Source organism: Drosophila willistoni, assembly GCF_018902025.1.
Source record: "Drosophila willistoni isolate 14030-0811.24 chromosome XR unlocalized genomic scaffold, UCI_dwil_1.1 Seg143, whole genome shotgun sequence".
Taxonomy (NCBI): domain Eukaryota; kingdom Metazoa; phylum Arthropoda; class Insecta; order Diptera; family Drosophilidae; genus Drosophila; species Drosophila willistoni.
The window spans coordinates 1,626,291-1,643,017 of NW_025814056.1; the positions used below are offsets into that span (position 1 = coordinate 1,626,291).

The 16,727-nt window shown below is 38.7% G+C and overlaps 2 protein-coding genes across 3 annotated transcripts in view; one reads left to right on the top strand and one right to left on the bottom strand.

Moving 5' to 3' along the window:
* Window positions 1–15,974, top strand: part of LOC6646480 (zwei Ig domain protein zig-8) — a 43,483-nt gene extending 27,509 nt beyond the window's left edge. Inside the window, exons 2-7 of one of the 2 annotated variants that reach the window (XM_002069052.4) lie at window positions 5,515–5,729; window positions 9,501–9,711; window positions 11,432–11,569; window positions 13,419–13,546; window positions 14,582–14,750; window positions 15,161–15,974. In XM_002069052.4, the coding sequence (XP_002069088.2) occupies window positions 5,515–5,729; window positions 9,501–9,711; window positions 11,432–11,569; window positions 13,419–13,546; window positions 14,582–14,750; window positions 15,161–15,522 (1,223 nt within the window). In that variant the 3' untranslated portion in view covers window positions 15,523–15,974. The remainder of the gene's footprint in view (window positions 1–5,514; window positions 5,730–9,500; window positions 9,712–11,431; window positions 11,570–13,418; window positions 13,547–14,581; window positions 14,751–15,160) is intronic. The other variant, XM_023178081.2, reaches the window with a different exon arrangement.
* On the bottom strand, window positions 12,245–13,179 carry LOC6646481. The gene is made up of 2 exons (XM_002069053.3): window positions 13,032–13,179; window positions 12,245–12,946 (listed from the first exon to the last, which is right to left on the bottom strand). Exons 1-2 carry the CDS (start codon window positions 13,161–13,163, stop codon window positions 12,332–12,334), a joined length of 747 nt encoding a protein of 248 aa, XP_002069089.2. The 5' UTR covers window positions 13,164–13,179; the 3' UTR covers window positions 12,245–12,331.
* Window positions 15,975–16,727: the final 753 nt, after the last annotated feature.

Here is a 16,727-nt window from a genome sequence, read left to right on the forward strand (position 1 = left end):
AGCAATGACCAAACGGGGTTGAGCCGTACCAGGCCTGGCTCAGATCCATAGCCACGGGTATGGGCATTGGCATGGGTATGGATTTTGGATACGTTTTTGTTATTGTTGTTGTCGTTGTTCCCGATGTGCATAAATTGCAGTAAAAATGGTTGCTTACCGCTTACCTGGGCCGTGCTGTTCTGTGCTGTCTATGAAAAACGATGTGCAACAAAAGCAACAACAAGGAAGCTCAGTGAAAACAAGCGAAAAAAAATTATAATAAAAATTGCGCATACGCCTGGTGGAGCCCCACAGGCTAATGGAACTGAATGGCAAATGGTGTAAGAGGAAAGGGTGGTTGTAGGGGTAAATGTAATGCATGTAAAACAATCATTTTGACAGACACTGGCCGAGGTAAGCAGTCAGGTAGGAAGGCAGACGGGCAGCCAGACAGACAGACAGCTTTCCGCAGTGTTTATGTTGCCATCTCTTCTTGACGTCGCTCACTCTCGCTTTATTCACCTGACTGCCTTTTGATTATTATGCACTTTGATACTTATCTTTAATTGAGGTAAGAATTTTGCATGACGGCAAAAAAAAAAAAAAAGAAACAGCTGCCAAAAGCCTTAAACTTTTCATCTATTTTTTGCTCCACAAGCAGCAACCGTTAAACAATTATTAATTCCATCAGAAGCTTGCTCATAATTATTTATAAGTTTGCCCACAACTTTTATATAAATTAGCCAGAAAATGAAAGAAAACAAAAAAACGAGAATACAACAAAACTTTTACTTTAAACTCTTGCGTAATGGAAACCGTTTTAATGATGGTAACACTTTCGTGACTTCTGCCCACAAATGTAGTCTCAAAAGTTTATTTATATCTCTTCTCTGATTGCTAACTTATTTATATTCATCGAATACATTTCTTACAATAATAGCTTAAACTAAACATTAACTTTGAGGTTGCTAAGCAACAAATCAACTGTCTTTCTAAAATGATTTGGCTTTTGATTGTAAATATGTGAATTCTTGTTTCTAAAGGCCTTAAATAGGATGTATATATTTACAAGAGATATCGATTACATACATTTATATGTGAAGTGAAAAGTTTTTTCAAAGTGCTTCATTTGCATAGTTATTCGCTGCTTGGTAATCGAAATGAGAATAAATCTTCAATTTTTGATTGCAGTCACAATGGCTCGCTTTAATCACAATTCGGGAAAGATGTATGGATCGTTTTATTGCATAACCCTTTTTGTTTATTATATTTAAATATTATTTACTGTAATATTCGTGTAAAGAGTATTTTATTGTTGGTGCCATTAATTTTTCCCCTCTTTATGGCCAAATTGTTTACACTCACTTGGGTTCAGCGTTTACTTTTTGCTTTTGTGGTTGATGTGCGTTTGCTTTTTAAATATTTAAGACCATTAAACATACAACCGCATATACACACATCCACACACACACACACACACACCGAAACATACACACTCCGAACTTACCCACACATGGACACCACTAAGCGTTTTATAGCCTTTGCCATTGTTGCCAGTGAGAGAGTAAGAGAGAGAAAGAGAAAAGCGGACACTAAGTGCTCAGCCACATACGAATGTATGCACATACATATATATATATATATAGTCACTCAGTTCTGTGGCCGATTCCCAAACCCTTTGTTATATCTTCGTTCCCATAATCACAATTGTCTGCCACTCTGAATGTATGTATGTCCGTGTGTTTGTGTGTGTACCTAGCCCAAGTCCAGGGCCAATTGTTTTGTCGTAAAGGAGCGTCTGCTGCGGATGCCAAAGCTAATTTTGCGTAAAATGAGCCAGCAGCAAACTGAAGCCGAAGCTCAAGCTTGCACTCAAATGATTCATTATGGTCGCCCCAAAGGACACACAAAGCCAATGAGAGAAACTTGCAGTGCATGGCCACATATGCAAATGAACAATGAGCACATGGTGAGAGGAAACGCAAAACCCTCTGGCCCATCGATGGCAATGTTCGGATGTGGTCTGGTACTTGCAAATGGTGGGCGGAGGGTAAAGGGCGGCAAGGGGGTATGGGTTAGCGCCAAGCGAATCAATCATAAATTGTCAACAGCCAACCACTCATCTCTGCCCTCGATCGTTGGGCTCGTTGGGTTCGTTGGCCGTGGCGTATGCGTAATATTTTCCCATTATGCCCCTGGGCACGTGTGATACAGCAAAATTCTTAATTGACTTATAGCCAGAATTAATTTGCATTACTTACGTACGATATATTGATGAATATTTATAGTGTTCCCACTCAACCAACTACTACTCTCGATATGTATGTGTTTCTGTGTGTGTGTGTGGGTTTTGTTGTTTCTTCTGTCAAATTAATTACCTTGACCTTGATGGACTTGTTTTGATTGCTTTACCTTGGCTACGATAAAATAAAGTAAAATATATTTGCCTACTTTTGTGCGTTTTTGTTTTTTTAAATTGCTTCTATGAATAACTAAATGAGTTTTATTTTCTTGCTTGCTAACGAGTCCATTGATGGTTGCCACACACCAACAAGCACCCACACACACACACACACACACACACACATAAAGAGACAATCAGTACATTGCTCAGTGGCTGTTATTTGCCCACATAGAGAAAGAAGAGTGTCAGTGAGTGAGTGAGTGAGTGAGTAAGTGAGAGAGAGTGAATGAAAATCCCTTCACCTTTCGTTTTATATTTATACCCTTGCAAAAAGGGTATATTAATTTTGGTCAGAAGTGTGCAACGCATAGAAGGAAGCATCTCCGACCATATAAAGTATATATATTCTTGATCAGCACGACGAGACGAGTTCAAATAGCCATGTCCGTCCGTCCGTCCGTCCGTCCGTCCGTCCGTCCGTCCGTCCGTCTGGATCAACGCAAACTCCTCCTAGACCGTAAAAGCTACAGAGCTGAAATTTTGCATGTGGGCTTGTATATACTGCAGGCGTTGTATATCTCGGATTCAGCCGGATCGGACCACTATATCATATAGCTCCCATACAAACGCCAAAGTCACGAACAGTGACTTTTCTTAATAACTTCGTTATTTTTTGAGGTATTGTCGTGAAATTTAATTTTGATGAGTTAATTACACATATAAACGACTATGCAAAATTTGATCAAGATCGGGTGACTATATCATATAGCTCCCATAGGAACGATCTTTCGAAAACAGTGACTTTTGTCAATTACTTCGTTACTTTTGAAGCAATTGTCATAAAAATTTATATATCTCAGTTTAGCATAACTATTAATGACTGTGCCAAATTTGATTAAGATCGGGCGACTATATCATATAGCTCCCATAGGAACAATCGGTGGTGAACAGTGACTTTGATCAATAACTTCGTTATTTCCTAAGCCGTTCTTTCGCAAATATTAGACCTTTTACTCAAAAAACTTGCAAGGGTATACAAACTTTGACGCGGTCAAAGTTAGCCCCGGCCCTCTGGTTTTTTTTTCCGTTTTCCTTGTTCCACCTGGCTGGTATTTGCAGTTTTATATAAAAGCAATACGCATATGCCTGAGCATGCCAATGCCGACGCTGCTATTTGCATTCACTTCGCTGCAGTGTTTGTTCATCCACTCGACTCTTTACCATTCCTTTTCACCGCCTACCCTCCCTGTATATGTCTCTCTGTCTCTGTCTGTCTGCCAGAGTGTCCCTCTCTGGCTCTTTCAATGGCTCGCTAGCACATTTTAATCCTGTCAAAGGCGCTTGTAGTGCTTCAGGCCCAGAACTCTTAAAGTTTTATGGAATTTACTAGCAGCCAGTCACATATACACAGTGAGAAGATGGAGAAATGCTTGGATTCTGAGCCCACTCACAAGTCTGTCTTACTATTTGGTTTTGCCTCCAGCTCGTTTGGCTAAACGACACTTGGCTGCTTGAATAAACAAGCTGTGAAGATAGGCAAAAAAAAAAAGGATTGTAAATTTGATTGGCATCTTGGTCCGACCAAAACCCAGCAGATAGATGGAAAATACAGAAAATTGCTCAACTTCCATTTCCACTTCACTATCTTCAACTTCATCTATCATACAGCTTCGTCTATTCTAGTTTCGTCTCTCGCTCTAGTCTTTTTCACTAAACTTATTGAGCTAACTGAAAGGTTTGAATAATGCAATTTGCTATGCAACATACAGACTCATACACACAGCATGGAGTCTAGAATTTATATTTATTCATAATTTAATAAAAATCCAAAGTAGAATTCTATTTGAAAGTTAGTTTCTGTGTAGAAGAGAAAACTTTGTTAGCCATTTAGCATTTGTTATTTGTTGTTATCCTTGTTCCTTGTTGGCCATTATTTAGAGCTTTCGCTCTAAAAAATCAGCCACTCCTTAACTCTCACAGCCCCCTTGATTCATTTGAAAACGTGGCCCAACTTTATGAGCCTCGCAATTTGGCAGCAACGGCACAGAGAACTCCCATTCACTTACTTAGTTTCTAGATGTAGCTTTTATTTTTTGTAGGCGGAAATGAAATTTGCAGTTATACAGTTTTTACAATTTTGTTTGTTTGTTGTTTTGTTTCCTAGCTTAAACATTATTAGACTTCAAAACCCCCAAACCCTCTGACAGTTTATAAAATGGCACTTTTAGGACGCACACACACACGCATACACCCACAGAGTGAGAGAGAAAGAGAGAGGGGGATTGGTTGGCATCTATAAAAGCTTTGCTTTTTTCCCATTTTACAAAATGCCATGACGAAGTCATAGAAAGTCGTCGTCGCGTCGAGTAATTAGAAAATTAGCCCCTACCAACGGTCCATAAATGAAATGCACAACAACTGCAACAACAGCAACAGCAGAAGCAGCCACTTCACACGGGCCCACCCAAACCCACAGGCTTGCTGAACCAGCCAGGCATATGCCAGGCTGCCACTTAAGCCACCCCAAAACATCTTTCCAACTTTAACCCCGCACATACATACAAACATACATATATGTTTGTGTATATGTATAAGTATATGGGGCACAATGAGTTTGTCATTTGCAACATTTTTAGTTGCACGGCAAAAATAAAACTAAACGAAAAACTAACAAAAAAGAGTCAGTTTGCCATTTGTTATATAAACGTGCCACTTGCTGCTTGCCACCTGGCCACACACACTCATATACCCACACACACTCATCTAACGCCATATGTGTCACTGGCTTGTGTCATCGTTTTAATTAAACTACCTAAAACATGTTAAGGTGCAGTTTGTTGGCATTTTCATTTTTCTTCCTGCATGTATGTATGTGTGTGAGTAGTTTCTTTATAGTTGTTTTTTTTTTCGTGAGGGTTGAGTTGAAAAGGAAGCCAGTGTTACAACGATGATGATGTCCTTGGGTTCTTTGGGGTTTTCCCTTCTTATGGCCACACATTAATAGGCAATTTATAAAACAAGTTCTTCAAGCACAATGGAGAAGGACAAGGAAATGTCTGTGTTTATATATTTTTCATTTAGGTACGTTATTCTAATCCCATTCTTTTTTCTATTTTTTGTGCTGTTTGCAGGCCTAACATTGTGCTACCAGCGGCAATCTGTGAATAACAACAATCACAATAATGCGGAGGCAAAGCCCACACACTTGCCACCATCGTCGCATTATCCGCATGGCCACAAATGGAATGAGCCATATTTTGATCTAACAATGCCAAGGAATATAACATCGCTTGTGGGCAAATCCGCATACTTGGGCTGTCGCGTCAAGCATCTGGGCAACAAGACGGTGAGTATGAGGCCAGTTAGCCGGAAGGAGAACCAGAAGCCCACAAAAAGAAGTTAAGTCTAGGCAAATAAACGAGCAAATCTAGAATCCAATCTAGGTGTCTAGCCTTATCTGCTTCTCTCTCTCTCGCTCTCTCCCTCTGTATCTCTCTTTCATAGAGTCTGAGATAGCTCTGGCTTTTCATTTTGGTTGCTGTCATTATTTTTATCATTTCCATTTCCTGGGGGCGTCTGTTTTAATAATGTTTATTTTTATTTGCATTTAATAAACACACACAAACAAGTGTGGACATCAGTGCTGCCAAATTTTTGTCAGAAAATAGCTGTTTCTAAGTAAGAGAAAATTCGAAACTCCATTAATAAATTGCTAAAAAAAAGAATAAAAAAAAGTTTTAATTATAGTAGAAAGATATTGAATAACTGTAAGTCCGTCTAGCTATTAAACTGTTCCAGAAATCATATTACTGTAAATTCAGCCTTTTTTTTTTTGAGTAATATTTCATTAAGGTTTCATTATTTTCACTCAAAAATGTATGGACATTTGGCAGCATGATCCAAATTATAATTGTTTCAAACATTGTTAGATCGCAACTTTTAAGGTCTGATAACTTGACAAAAACAGTTGGTAAATATATCAAAGAAGAAGTACCGACGTAATTGAGAGTCAAAGTGAATTTTTGGTAGTGTTTATTCACAAAAGATGCTACAAAATTTGCCTAATATCTGTCTATAACTAACTAGTTATGAAAAAAAAATTATTTGAAGAGTGAAAAAAATAAATAAAAAAAATATGGTAAATATTTACCATAGCTACTCGGGCCCAAAACGCGATTAAACTACATAAATTTTGTATCAAACAAAAGAGAAAAATTCCACGAGCACGACCTCAGGTGCGCCTTGGCGATTTATTATGTAGTTTTTGTGCAATTAACAAGAGAAAAATCATGTTTTTAGCGGGATTATAGCTAAAAGTAGCTTTTTCCGGCTAAAAGAAGCTGTCAAATTTTGAGATAGTGTTGCCAGATGCCAAATATCGGATACTCGAATACGCGCGCTTTTTGAAACTTGTGTTCACACTATTTCAACAATCAAAAATATTTTTGAGTTTACATTATTTCTTGATTTAAGAGAACAAATATAGTTCAGAATACAATATTCGGCTGCCAGAGCAGCGGAATATTCCTTAATTTTATAATTAAAAGTACAATATTTAGCTGCCAGGGCGGTCAAACAACGCGCCAAATAAAAAATAGCATTTTCCAACACTGAAATCTAGCTTTAGCCGATTTTTTCACTTTTCAACACTGAAATCTCGAGTAGCTTAAGAAAATATACCATCGATATTACTTAAGTTTAAAGTGTTTTCGATGGGTTCCAGATGACAACTCTGTTTCTCTTTTCTTTCCATCAAGCTAGCAAAGAAAGACGTATCAACAAAACAAATTATTTTCTTGATATAAAGTGCACTTCAACATCTGTTTTTTTTCCAGTAAAATAAAATGTTGCCAAAAAGTCTGAAATATGTTAAAGTTTTTACATAACAAAATTGTTTGGTATCGTGGGACTCTTAAATTTGTTGACTTGAATTTTGAATCTGCCATGTGGGTGCAAAAGGATTGGGAAAATTATATGCCTCGCACTTTTTATCTTCAAAACGGGCGAAAAGGTGCCATGCATATTTTTTAAATTCCAAAAATGTTGGCTTTTTGAAATCTTCAAATCTTTCCCGCTGCTTAAAAAAAGCTAGAATTAATGAAAAACACCAAATTGTCAGTCCTGATGGGCAATATGCTGTAGCCCCCAGCCCTTGAGATACACAAACATACACACAATATTTTTATATACATACATATGTATACATATATGTATTTAGTTAGATTATTAAGATAGACATTGGGAACGATGTGGCACACATGGCTGCTTATTAAATTTGCTGGCAGTTTATTATGTAATACGTGATGCAGAAACAATAACTAAAACCAAAAGGTCACAAGTGCTGAGATATAGCAAGACAAAATGGCTAAAAGAGTGAGTGGGAGAATAGTCCAACACATGTTGCCCATGTTTCTCATTCTGTTGCTGCTGCTGCTGCTGCTGTTTCTACTGACCGCCATCTCTTAGTCTTAGTCTTTCCAAGTTATTACTATAGTTTTATTACGTCACTTGAGTTTCTTTTTGGCTTTATCCCATTTCCAATTAACATCTCGTTTTACCCCAAGCTCCAAACAAAAGCCTATCTCTCTCACACTCACTCACTCAGCTACTTGAAGTTACTTTTTTTTTGCCCAAATTATGCCCGAAAGCGAGTCCTTAACAAAAGCAAGAGTATTGCATTTCAGCAATCAAATTAAATTGGTTGCCATAACGAAGAGTCCTTTGCACTGCAATATGCCGCAGTGGATGGAAAGTACAGCCCGAAAGAACGATGGCCGACCGACTGACAGCCGCCATTAAACGTAAATTCATTGTCATTTGTTGCTGCTCCTCGTCGTCGTCTGTTCGAGAGTTTTTATCTCGTGTTTTTTCTGTAGTGTTTTCAAAAGTTCGTACAGATCTCGCATTACATATCAGAACTAGCCAAGGATGCAGACACAATGCGGAAATATTTTGCACGCATTTGCCCATTTTTGGTGAGAAACTTTGCAGGTGCTGCCTAGCCAGACAGCCAGTCAGTCAGTCAGCCAACCATCTAGCCCGTTCTGGAAATGGAAGTTGATTACGTTAAGCGATTTAGTATTGAGAGTGTGAAGGCTCCACGCCCATCCCCCCACCACACTGTACAGGGGTTATGGATATAAAAAAGGGAGTTTGGGGGTCATAGATTTCCACATAACCAAATCTGCTTCCGCAATCAGTAAACTACACACACTCATAGACAGAGAGAGAGAGAGAGAGATAGAGAAAGAGGAGACGGAAATGGTGTTCTCTAGTTAACTGGCGGCTCAGTTTTTGGCCAACGGTAAATTTATGTTGCCAGTGCGGCAAAAACTCGGGTTGCAAAAAGTTTGATTCCTCTTCTTTATTTTTTTTTTGTCGATTTTTTCTGTTATTTTGCTTTTTGGGTTTTATTCTTTTTTTTTTGTTGTTGCTGCTGTTATTGCAGAATTAGACAGACGGCAAACTGAAACTGCACACAGATGGATGCCTGGCACAGTTGGTTGCCTCTGACGCCGAGTCTCCATGTCTGTCTGGCTATATGTATGTCGGTTTGTCTGTCTATGGGTCTGACTGTGTGTGAGTGTGTGTATATTGGTTAGACAGTTAGCCGCATAAACAAGACGCCCAAAAAAAGAAAGAAAAAACTTGCCAAAAGGCGACAGACGTTTGCGGGGCATGGGTCGAGCTAGCTAAAACTGTATAAAATGTAGTGGGCAATGTCGAGTGAATGTCGAGCTGTGGCAGGTCAGTGGTGGGAGACCCAGAGACGGAGACGGACACAAAGACGGAGTCCCGTTTGAAGAGCCAAACGAGAAAGGAAGTATCATTTTCCGGGTCTGTCATGCGTTGCGCACACTAATTTCAAGTTATTTAAAATTTAGATTGTGAGTTGCATAAATTTTTATACTTCGGGGACCCAAAAAAAAAGAAGCAAAACTGGACTCAGTTTCTTCCTCTCTCTCTCTTCCTTGTTTTCTTTTTTTTTTTTGTTATTTACTCTTTTATTATCATTCATTAGTTAAATTCTGTTTAATATAGCAATCAAAATGCAAATATGCGGTTTGAACTTTGACTGAAGCGTTAATTAATGAATATCTATGCTTATGTATTTCAGGTGGCCTGGATACGACATCGTGATCTCCATATATTGACTGTGGGCACTTATACATATACAACGGATCAACGTTTCCAGACCTCATATCATCGTGATATCGATGAGTGGACATTGCAAATCAAATGGGCCCAACAACGTGATGCCGGAGTCTATGAATGTCAAATATCGACACAGCCCGTGCGCAGTTATTCGGTTAACTTGAATATTGTGGGTGAGTATGCCAGACAGATAGATAGTCAGTGGGACGGAGAGAGAGAGAGAGACAGAGAGCAGCAGCTCGGGGAATTGTGTCAGTGTGTGTATGGTATACATATATATATTGTAATACAAGTACGGATGTATAAGTAATATGTCCTTGACGAGCTATCCCTCATCCATCCATCTATCCATCCATCCATTCATCCATCCATCAGTATGGTGTGTGTGCTGTGTGTGTGTGTGCTGTGGGGACCTCCGTTGCATATTTCAGTTGCCACAGCGTAATATTTCGCCTACGGAGTGAGATTCTTTATTATTTTTATTTTTTTTTTTCTTCCCCCTCTCTCTCTCTCTCTCTCTCGCTCGCTCTCTTTTGCATTATTTGCATATTCATGCAATTTGCAAAAGTGTAAATTATGCATACTTCACAATCTTGCAACAATAATATCAGCAACAACAACAAAAACAACAACAACGGGCAACATAGGGAACAAAGGCAACAGCTGACAGGATAAAATAACAGGATATAGACCGCGAGCATTGTTTTTTTATTTCTCTACTGTAGTAGAATGTGGTAAACGAAGTGGGAGAACCGAGTTGGCGCTTAGCCTTCTGGCCGCAACAAATAACAGATATCGGCATATATATATTTTTCAAAATTGATATAGACAAACCACATTTTCTATAGGTGATAGCGAATTCAACCGACAACAATAAACTATTTGCAATCAATTTCATTTTTAATGCCACCAAAAAAACAACATTCTACGCAATTCGCAATGGCAATGAATCAAATCCAATATTTTTGTTTGAATCAAAAATGTTTCCAACGAAGGGCTTTAAAATGCATACATACATATATGATATAGCTATACCAAAGTGTGTGTGGGTGTTGTAACAAGAGGCTTATATTTAGTTTTCTCATAAAAATATAATTAAAAACAAAGCATAGTCTGCAGTGTTATTTTATTAATCTTTTGCAATTGTTTTAGATTTAGTTTCTCAAAAGAAACCAATCCAAGAAACACTCTTAGTTTTAAAGGTGCTCCTTACCAAAAAAAAAAAAAAAAGATGAAACAAAAATCTCAAAAGACTTAAAATCTTTAATATAGACAAACAGTTTTACACCATAAGATATGCAATAAGCCGTTTGTTAATTCACAATTTTAACCATACTAAGGGGCAAAGTTCCTTCATTTCATTGCCCTAGATCTATATGAATTATTTGAAATAAACACCAACACGAAGTCATCATTGAAAATGTGTACTCGGTCTGCTAAACAAGACCACGACATATTAATTGCTAGATAGGTTTCCATTTCCAGTGAATTAAATAATTGGATATGCCTGGTTCTATTCCCATGGGAGACTCTCTGCCATTTTAGGCCAAGTCAGGCCCGGCCAGGCCACAGACTAATGGCCAGACATACGTACATACATACACAAAACATGACCATAAAGCATTCGGTGTGTTTTTGTTTTGACAATTATTTTTAATATACGAAAGGTTACTTTTAATTATCATTGGTTTGTAATTTAGTAATTAGTTTGCTTTATTTTTAGAAACGCACCTCGAATTGATTCCATTTACAATTCTAATTTTCCTTTACTTTGATCAACTTTTTTGTTTTCTTATATTTGTTTTTTTATTTTTTCTATTTCTATTTTTGTTTTCATTCGACAACAACTACAACAACAACAACGCCTACAATCAACCCACTCCAACATTTAAGATCTTATCGATGCGGAGACAAGCAGCACAATGCAGCAATATTATAATGACGATGCCTTCTATATAGCCGCCGATAGGGTCTATCAGTCCAGCGATGATGAGTTTGCGGGCATGTTTGGTCCGATACAAACGGTTGCCGGTTTGTCCAAAAAAAATATTTACCTATGAATTAATGCGACAATAACTAACTAACTATTGCATACTTTTACACTAGAAAAATTTAACCACAACTTGCATTAGTTACTGTCAAAAGCTTTAACTTTTGACAGGCACTCTCTACGCTAGATGGGGGAAAAAAGAAATAAAGATGGAGATGCTTGAGCCAACTGCCGACTGTCAGGTTGGCGGTAGGAAAATTGGAGACAGAGACGGACGGACAGACGAACGGACGGACACGGAGATCCAAGTGCTGCCATGCATGCATATTATTTTTTAATATTTTATAACATTTCTCGTGCCAGTTTTTGCACTTGCCACACAGACAGCGGCCGCTACGAGATGTGGATGTGGAGGTGAGCCAGGAAGGGAGGGAGGTAGCTAGAGAGGGCTAGAGAGAGCTAGGTAGTTACGTAGGGAGTCAAGTGCTTGCGCCTTGGGCTCCCACTTTTCTGGCTCATGACGAACAAATTGCTTTCAAACAAGCTTTTACCGACTAACTTTGCCAGCTTCTTACTGGTTACTACATACACACTACATGCACCTAAATTTCCTACTGCCCTCGCCCACTCTCAGTCTACCTGCTGCCTGGCCATTTTATTTTTCATCTCTCCCTTCTCTTATTCAACTAAAGGCGAAACTCAACACCAAACAAATGTTTTAGTTGCTCAAGTGGCTGCTGCGGCATTTAATTACACTTGTTATTTATATAAATATAGTTTGTTTGTTTTTTTTTTTTTGTGAACTAGTTATTTAACGGTATTGTCTTACATAAATTGCCATAGCTTTCGCTTTTTCCATTAGAACAATGGGTTACATTGAATGTGCCACGCCTATATAGCTCGTGATCCCATTCGGGACCAGAATTATAATAGCAAATTAAAACAAAACGACTACTACGCAAGTCATAATCCTGGCCAGCTGCACAACCAAGATACGAGGCGTAATCATTGATTATATTACGTATATCGGTTGGAGCGGCATTGGGATCATTTGGCTGAATATCATAGACCTGATGCAACCATTGCTCCGTCATTTGTGTCATCTGCTGGACATTGGAGGTCTCTTTGAATTGACGGGGCTGCCAGTCCATGGCATAGTTCAAAACCGGATGGTCAAAGTCCGTGGTGGCCACGCAGAGATTCGTTAAATCTTTTAAACATCGTTTCACGTGGTATTCGGCCAATAGAGCCAAATATGAATCCCATACAAGTTCTGGCATATGTTGAGCTGGCGCTAGACCCTGAATTGCACCACTGGCCACATCCTCACGGTATTTATTCTGCATTCGTATTAGATACTCATGAAAATATTGCATATTCACCATGCGACGATGCAATAGGCAGCTCTGATGAAATGTCTGAAGGGCAATAATAACAACAATTATGTATAAGAGGCCTGGGTGCAAAGGTAAGGGGGCGGCGGATATAAGCATGATCTCTCACCAAACTGTTATGGCAACCGAGATGACCCACACCGTGGCACGATTCAATGCGACAGAAATCAATGGCCAAGCAACAGCTGCCGGCCATGATGATGAGAATAATATAAACAGTGATTATGTGCACTAAATGCATTTTCACAGCGAACTGAAAGCTGTTTGTCAAACTCAGGTGCTATTTATAGGGCAAAATCAAACTGCTAACTGCGAACAGCTGTAATTGAGTGCCCTGGTATAAGCGAAATCAGTATAATTCGGCGTATTGAGCAATATTCCCTCAATTGATATGAAAATTCTCGAATTTCAGCTGCTCGCTCAAAATGACGGCGAGCTAAACAGTAATTTTAAACCTTTTTGCACTTAATTCCCCTTTCTCTCTTCCCTTTTCTAGTGCCCACAGCCACAATTCTAGGCGGACCCGATCTCTATGTGGACAAAGGCAGTACCATAAATCTTACATGCATCATCAAATTTAGTCCGGAGCCACCTACCCATATCTTTTGGTATCATCAGGATAAGGTAAATGTATACGAATCACAGTTCACAGTTCCCAATCAATTTTCATACAGAGAGTGAGATGGTGGGGAGGGGGGGTTAGCGAATGAAATTTCAAGTACACAAAATGAAAAGAAAACCCAATTTAATGTTTTCCTCTTTGGAAGCCAAATTATCTTGCAATAATTGAGTTTTTTTCGGTATTTCTCTCCTCCTCCTCCGTTCTCTTAGCAGTTAAAAGCACAAAAAAATATATACATATATGAAGAGTGGGGGATGGTACCAATGCAGGATAATCGCAGAGTCTGAGCCATCGTCACCGCCCAGGCAATTGCCGCTGGATAAACGTTTTTAACTTTTATGAGCTCTGGGCTGCTGCTGGCAGCGTGTCTCATGTTCTCGAGTTTCGTTTTTGATACCATGTATCCATAGTGTGAAATGGTATATTAATGTCGCCATAAAGTATACATATATATTCTTGATCCATCTGTCTATCCGCCCGTATACATTTAAACCTGCTTATGTTAATAATATCGAGAAACATAGTATTATCAAAATGGAACTAAAAATAGAGAAATTATGCCTAAAATATTGGCCTGCACCGGCGCTGTGGTGCTGGTGTCCTTATTGGAGTGAGCGAGATAGCGAGAGCGAGCCAATAAACAGAAATTTAAATACATGTATTTGGTTTTATAAATTTAGTTGGTGCATGGTATAGAAAAGTCGGCAAGACGTCATACTTACTTTTTTTTCTCTCATCTCCCATTGGTTCGGTATTTTTTTCCTCTTGGTTGTTTACGCGGCGTATACGCAACGTATTTAATTTTGGCTTTTATGATTATGAGAAAACATGCTTTTGCATTTAGTTCCCCGACTCCGATGCGCCCATTTCCAGAAAACTGGCCCAACATTTTTGTGTGCTCTTTTATGAAGAACTTTTCACGAAAAATAAACCAGCAACAACAAAAACAACAACAATTATAAGCTTAAAAAGAAGAAGAAGCGAATATTTTAATATGCCACTTTAACATTTATGCCCATCCATTCTCTGATTCTCAGGTACTCAGCGAAGAGACTTCGGGTGGACGTTTGAAGTTTAAGACCATTAAATCGGAGGAAACCAAATCCATTTTACTTATTTACGATGCGGATTTATTGCACTCAGGCAAATATTCATGCTATCCATCGAACACAGAGATAGCCAGCATACGCGTTCATGTACTACAGGGTGAGTTCTGTTTCCTGTTTGAGTTTAAGTTGGTAAAGCATTCTCTCTTTTTGAAGAGATGAGTGGGAGGAAAGGGTGACTTAAGGTAGCTCTGACTGACTGACTGGTTTTGGTCTTGGTTTTGCGTTTGCTTTTCCGACATTTTTGTGGCCGTGTCAAGTGGCTTTAAGTGACCATGATGATGATGATGATGAAGATGATGACGTTGATGTTGAATGCCATTTAATTGGCTGCATTTTTGTTTATCTGTGTGTGTTTCAATGGCATCAAATTTACCTTACATCTGGTAGCAAACTGAAATATTATTCGGCTTTTTTCCCCCATTTTAAATTTTTCTTCTTATTTGCTACTGTTTCTGGACCGGAGGCAAATACAATTTGTAACTCATTTATGCTGCATTTCTCCCATAGGCGAACGACCCGAGGCTATGCAAACGAATGCTGCTCCCGCTGCTGTCGCCTTGGCCTGTTGGTCCTGTCACATGGGCCAGGCTACGCAGGCAGTCAAAGTAATTAGCACAATGGTTGCGGCATTTGTATTGTTGGAGGCCTGCTCAACACTGCTGCTCCAGGGTGGCCAAACAGGGCCAGAAACTGCTGGAGGTGGAGGAGACGGCGGCGGTAGAGATGGAGGTGGTGGCCAAATATCAGGTCATAGTAGAAGCCAGACTACTAAAGGGGCTTGTACTGCTGACCAGAATGAGCAAGCGCAAGAGGAGATAACATTGTTGCCCGGCTGGCATGTCAATACAAGTGGGAAGAATACACGGTGATAAATTAATGTTGCACAGTTGGAAGCGCGACAAAAAACGCCACCGCCAATGCGCAGCAGCCAAAGCATCTAAGTGAGTGGAAAATGAAGGCAAACTGCAACAGCAACGCCGGCAACAGCCACAGCAACAGCAACAACAACAACAGCAACGGCAAAAAGAGGGAGAGCGTTTCTGGCATGTAATACCTTAAAAAACTAGCTAATTATGCTAATGATAAGTTGTTGCTATCTACCATTGCTGCAACTTTTCCTGGTCTTTGGTCCCTGGTCCCTGGTCCCTGGTCCTGTTTCTGCTCTTGTTGCTCCTGCTGCTGTTGTTGCTGCTTTTGCTGTCATTTTTAGTATACTCCCTAAGTTGTAGGTAAGTGCGTGTGTAATTAAGTGGGTTGGGATTAGTTAGTTGAGCAGCATTTCTAGTTTTTTTTTTTGGGGTGGGGGGCAATCAAAATGAGAAAAAGAAAACAAAAAAACATAGGTAAATTCCCTGATCAAGAGAAAGAAAAATAAAAGGAAAATGTGTAATCTATAGATACTTATGTATATAATACAAAAAACTACCATAAATTATCTGCCAGCACAAAACGACATTCAAGTTAATCTCTAATCTGGCATATTGAAGTAAATGTGTTGAGAAATTCTCCAAAATAAAAGCATTAGATTTAAGATAATTTATAGAAAGATACAAAATGGTAAGGAGGGGAGGGAGTACACCAAAGGTAGCTACCTCCATCTAATCATCAATGTGAAAGCAAAACATATACCCATCCATCTTCCATAGCAATGAGTGCGTAATCTGATTTTAAATCAAAAATATAATTAACTTATTTTTTAATGGGCAAACCAAATAGACACAAAGCCAAAACTAACCAAACTAGGCTTATGTGGAAACTCTAAGCTGAAATCCAACTGATTTTAGTATGTAAAAGTATTTGAAATTTTTCCACTACACTTGTTAGTTGCTCTGGTTCCTCTTTAATTTCAAAGTTGTCCCTTTCCTTTGCTTGCCTATAAAAGATAAAAATTAAATCTTGGTTATTTTAGATGATTATGTAATTCCAATGTAAATTTCTCGGCAAAGATGCTAACATTTATTAATCTTAATAAAGACTTTTCTACAGGTGAATGACTAAGTTTAGTGAGTTTTTTTTTATTGCAATGGAAGATTAATCGATAATAAATCGAAATAGATATTAATAACTTTTTAAA

What these genes read in the sequence shown, in the direction of transcription:
- LOC6646481 (XM_002069053.3), bottom strand. Translation starts at nt 13,163, where the DNA reads ATGCATTTAGTGCACATAATCACTGTTTATATTATTCTCATCATCATG. An exon ending in TCGGTTGCCATAACAGTTTG is followed by an intron (nt 12,947 to 13,031) that starts GTGAGAGATCAT and finishes ATTGCCCTTCAG; the next exon opens with ACATTTCATCAGAGCTGCCT.